Source organism: Pediculus humanus, genomic scaffold, assembly GCF_000006295.1.
Source record: "Pediculus humanus corporis 1103172107402 genomic scaffold, whole genome shotgun sequence".
Classification (NCBI taxonomy): Eukaryota; Metazoa; Arthropoda; class Insecta; order Psocodea; family Pediculidae; genus Pediculus; species Pediculus humanus.
The window spans coordinates 103518-108917 of NW_002987027.1; the positions used below are offsets into that span (position 1 = coordinate 103518).

At 23.4% G+C, this 5400-nt stretch overlaps 2 protein-coding genes across 2 annotated transcripts in view; one reads left to right on the forward strand and one right to left on the reverse strand.

Moving 5' to 3' along the window:
- Positions 1–2688, reverse strand: part of Phum_PHUM051820 (uncharacterized protein) — a gene marked incomplete at both ends in the record, with an annotated part of 6770 nt that extends 4082 nt beyond the window's left edge. The window contains 5 exons of the mRNA XM_002423308.1: positions 10–134; positions 238–397; positions 547–762; positions 1571–1804; positions 2343–2688. Coding sequence (XP_002423353.1) covers positions 10–134; positions 238–397; positions 547–762; positions 1571–1804; positions 2343–2688 — 1081 coding nt within the window. The remainder of the gene's footprint in view (positions 1–9; positions 135–237; positions 398–546; positions 763–1570; positions 1805–2342) is intronic.
- Positions 2689–3392: 704 nt separating this feature from the next.
- Phum_PHUM051930 (uncharacterized protein) lies at positions 3393–4937 on the forward strand (the record flags this gene model as incomplete). The annotated part of the gene is made up of 5 exons (XM_002423309.1): positions 3393–3422; positions 3889–4082; positions 4283–4464; positions 4600–4766; positions 4854–4937. The coding sequence occupies 5 exons, from the start codon at positions 3393–3395 to the stop codon at positions 4935–4937; spliced, it is 657 nt and encodes a 218-aa protein (XP_002423354.1).
- Between the last annotated feature and the right edge of the window lie 463 nt (positions 4938–5400).

The following is a 5400-nucleotide window of genomic DNA, read 5'->3' on the forward strand; positions in this document are numbered from 1 at the left end:
AATATACACCGTAATGCGGATCTTCTATCTTTTCCCAACCGTATGGCAATTCATCATCCAAACATTCTTCTAATGATTTTTTTTGAAACTTTGACAATCTAGGATCCAACCAATGAGAAGTTCCTGTGTTATGACTATAAATAAAATTCGAATATTAATAAGAAAAGAATAAATAAAAGAAAATTTTTATTACAACTCATTAACAAACTTAATAATAGAGGTAATCATTATGCTTACTCGATAAAATATATTTCTCCTTTTTCTGTAAATGCCTTCTCCCAGTTAGACGGAAGGGGACCGAGATCAGAAGAAAAATCGTTATGACTTTCTTCCGAGCTATCACGATTCGGAAGAGGAGGTGTTCTAATTGTACTAGCAGTACTTGGAATGCTAGAATCTAAAAAAAAAAAAAAAAAGATAATAATACATAATTAAAAAAAGAAATTTTACATTCAATTATCCATATTTTTATAATTTTAAACAAAAATTTTCGTTTTGAATTCTAAAAGACAATTTCAAATAAATGGTTTATAAATAACAATATACCATGTACAGAAGTGGCTGAAGAATAAATTTCTACAGAAGGAGGTTCTAAATTTTTGGAAGACATGGCTTCCACGTTAGATCTATTTCGTTTGCGTTTTCCTTCAGAACTTGGATGAGCACCAGGCATAAACCAATTTAAATTGGTGTTGGCTTCATTGCCTTGAGGTATAGATGTAGGAGGTTCTTTAGAAGGTTTGGGTGTTCCATAATGGTTTCCTACAAAAAAAAAAATTATTTCACTGATATATTTATTGTTTAAAAATATAATAATAATTTTAACTACTTATAAATTACAAATTCAACTATTAAAAAAAAAACTACTTTTAAAACTGTTAAATGAAAATTAAAAAAAAAAAAACAACAAAATTTTTTTACAAAAAAGCAGAAAACCAAAGTCATACAATGTCAAATATTACAAAGTAATGAAGTTGTGCACGTTTTTATCGAATTTCGTGTTTTTCATTAGAAAAAAAACTAACAATATAAAAGTGTTTTCCAAAATAGGAATTTTTGTTTTTCCGAGTTCAAATTTTATCAACATTTACAATAAACCAACACATTTTTACAGATCCACAATAAATATTCACTCGTAACAAATTAATCTCGAATACTATTTATTTGATAATACATAAAAAAAACTTATTAATTTATCATGAAGAGGTAATATAAAAAGAATTACATGTAAGCTTTATTTTTAAAAAAATGTTCTGTTTTAAAAAAAATTTTAAAATTATATTAAAATATTTTTATCAAAATTTTAATTACTGTAAAATATTTAACCTTAATTTTAATCGTGTCTAAAAATGTTTTAATGTTAAAAAATGCAATTGTATTTTAAAAGTTTAAAAAAAAATAAAAGATAAGTGTTTTTTATATTTAATAAAATGAAAGACAAATTTTTTTTTAAAACTTAATTATGGTAACATGTCATTTATTATAAAAAAAAAAAATTTTACTTTCTGAAAGTAGCAAAATACAAATAGTAATTTTTTTTAAAAAAAAATTCAAATTGTCAATTAATTACCTTCAAAAATTCCACTTTCTAACAAATTACCACTTTGATCAAGAACCATAAATTCTTCTAATGTTAAAAAAGTATAGTCCAATCCATTGATTTCACCTTCCCTGGGCTCTCTAGTAGTTACAGGCACAGTTCTCAAGTATAAATTATCCCTTATAATGTTTTGAAGATCATGATTATCAGATCCCTTTTGAAATCTTGTATTTAAAAATTCTCTTAGATCTTTGGTAATGTGACCTGTAATATTAACATTAATGAAAAAAGTAATTTTAATAAACTCTTTATTTATAAAAAAAAAAAAAAAAAATTACTAATGTTCTTATATGAGTCATAACATTGCACAATAAAAATATATTATAGGCTGATTTTTTGTACAAATTTTCAAATCGTACTACTCAGATGAACACTAATTAATATTCTACATACCTAAAATATTACAAAAAACGATAAAACCTAAATTTATTGGTAATTACTATGTACAGTTTATTCAAATGAAAGTAAAGCTGACTTGAACAAAAACATTAGGTAATAATTAATATATGAAATTTTTTTCAAATAGAAAATATTTAGAATCAATTGATAAGCAATTTTTATGTATTTTATAAAGGGATAATGTAAACTAGTAATGATACTGTGCAAAATATATTTTTAAAAAAGTTTTAATTTATCAATGAGGTTACTTAACGTTAATATTAACTATTTGCAGTAAATTAATTTTACATTAATATATTTTAAGAGCAACCCTAAAAATAATTATTATTGCAATATGAATTACCTGAAGGTATAGTTTTTAAAACCACTGGATTTCCATTTTTGCAGCAATGATTTAACCAAGCAACAACGTCTCTTTGGGTGTAACCAGCTACTTTTTGCCCTTGCACTTCTAAAATAATATCTCCCTCACAAAGCTTTCCCGATTTACAATTTATTTTACTTTGATTCAAATCACATACACGTGCAAATTCTCCGTTATCTGATCCTCCTTCAATAGAAAAATTTAAAGTCCCATTCTCATTTGCAGCTAGAATAACTTCATTTTCAAAGCGACGCCATTCATCATTCTTCAATATTTTTGCCTCTCTACCTGAAGAAATGGGCCTCTTTTGGCCACTTTTCAGCATTATGGCATAGCTTTAGATAAATATTAAAAATATGCATTTAAATTGATTAACAAAACACTTTTAGTTTTACAAAAAAAATTTAAAAATTACAGCTTTTGTGAATTGTTTACATAAGTTTTACAAGCCAGGGAACTTAACAACTGCTTTTCGCCATTTTTTGACGTCGCACTTTCAAAAAGCGCTTTACAGCGTAATTTTTATGTATTGTTTCTAAACTCTTAGTTGTTCGTTTACGCTCGTATTGTTTAAAATTGATATTTATTTTTATTTAATTTTTTTATTTTTTTTTTTAAATTTATCTTTTATCTGTAATTTAATAATTCAAAACATTGTAAAATTGTTAATTGTATATATTACAAAAATTATTATTTTAAATGTTTTGTTATAAACGTTAAAAGTTTACTGGCAAAACAATTAATTACGTTCTAATTATATTATTATTATTTTTTGTAATTTTAAAAAATTAGCGGTCTAAAAGTAGATTTTTTCAATATTTTTAAGAATAGGCATAGGCCTTTATCGCGTCGTCGACAAATACATCTAATAAGTAGACGACATGGCTGATTAATGAAAATAGTAAACAAAGAACAGCTGACTACTTGCAAAATTTTTATTGTAGCCATTTCCTTTAACATCAGTGAAAATATATTTTTTATTTAGAAGAATGTTGAATACAACTTTAAGCTTAATAGAACTATTTCAAGATGAATGCAAGAACACAAACTTTTGAATTGGTAACGTTTTTCAATTGAAATAGTTTTAGACACGTTTTATATAATTTTTGCAATGCCAGCATTTATTTTTTGTAAAACACTTATAAAATTAAAGTTATTGTTCTTAGAAAAGTTTAATTTTTTTAAAATATGTTATTCTGTTTTTTGTCTTATTAAGATTTTTTTTTTGCTCTTTTAATCAAAATGAACTATTTACTTGAAAGTATTCTTATTAATATGAATTGTGTATTTTGATAACATTGTAATTTTACATCATAATTTTATGTTAGGTTACTTATTCTTTTTTTTTATTATAAAATTTACATTTAAATAAGCTAATTTATCAGTAAAGTATTTTATTTTATTTATATTTCATATTATAATATATATATGTATTACTTAGCATTTTGATATTTTCTTTGTGTTATTTAATCAGTCTTTAGTTTTCGACAAGTATTTTGTTTCAAAAAAAATATATTTATTTCAGACTGTTGAAGGCAGGCAAGTTGATGAAGCTGTTGCAAGCATATTTCATACTGTATTATTTCATCGCTCTCTTGGAAAATTTTGTTATAAAGAACATGATTCATATTCAGTTGGTACTGTTGGCTACGAAGATGTTGACTGTGATTTTATAGATTTTACTTATGTAAGTTATGTACACACTATATGTATATTAATGTATTTATTGTATTTTTTAAAAATTGCTGTATTATTACATTATTGTGTATATATATTATTATAAAATTTTTTTTTACAGTAAGTATTTATTTAAAAAAACAATTATAATGTTTATTGTTTACTATTAATTATTTCATATAAGTATAATCTTACTAAAATTTTTTTTATTAGGTTTGCTGTTCATCTGAAAATCTTGATAGGACCTTAAAAAAAGAAATCTCAGGTTTTTCAGAAGCACTTAGGGAAAATGATGGCCCTGGTTCTGGGCAAATATCATTAGAATTTTTTCAAAAAAAGAAAAATGTGTTTTGGACAACAGAATGTATTCCATGGGAAGTTTGGAATGTTAGATTGGAATTAATTAAGTTAAAAAGTGAACATGGTATGAAAGTGTAAAATATAATTCATTGATAGAATATTATTAAAATTAAATCTTTTTTGTTGTTTTAAATAATAAATAATTATGTCTTGGTTCAATTTTTTAATTAAGAAAATTGTTAAAAAAAATTATTTTCAGAACGTCAACTATGTCGAGAAAAATTAGGTGATTTATTAACAGATAAAATTTTATATATAGCTGAAGTTATGAATAAGCATGAATACGTACCGAAAATGCCGAATCAATCCGAACTGGATTTAATTTTTGATACTACTTATCCTGATGTACAGCCTTATCTTTTTAAAGTAAGGCCAATTATGAAATTTTTAAAATTAATTTTCAAAAAAAAACTTCCTTCACATATAAATTTATTTTTTTAAATTTTGTTTTAGCTTTCATTTGCGACCTCTGGTCCGACCAATTCTTCAATGGGTACTACAGTCAAAAAAATAATAAGAGAAACATTATCACTTTAATGATCAATAGAATTTTATATTTTTAAAAATATTATCATACATTTTTAGTTTTATTGCAAAACGTTCTGATTTTTTTTTTTTATATTGACATCAACTCAAATAATATTTTTATTAAAAAAAAAAAACACCTGTCACATTTAATAATTATATTTGTTTGTAATTTGACACAGTTGTAATGTTAATAAGGTGTTTGCAGTTATCAGTTTATATTTTCTTGCCACACAATATTCATACATGATGAATATTTTAATATTTATAACATTTTTATATCGATAAATAATTGTACAGTTAATGACAAATATTGGGAAATATTGGACATGTAAATTGTAATGTTTGTGCTTAAAATTTTTATTTATTTTTGTATTTAAATACTAAAAAAAAAAAAAAATTTAAATTTAAATGTTAAAATGCTACCAAATTTCTTTAAGGACAAAAAATTTTAATTATAATTTAGTATGTAATT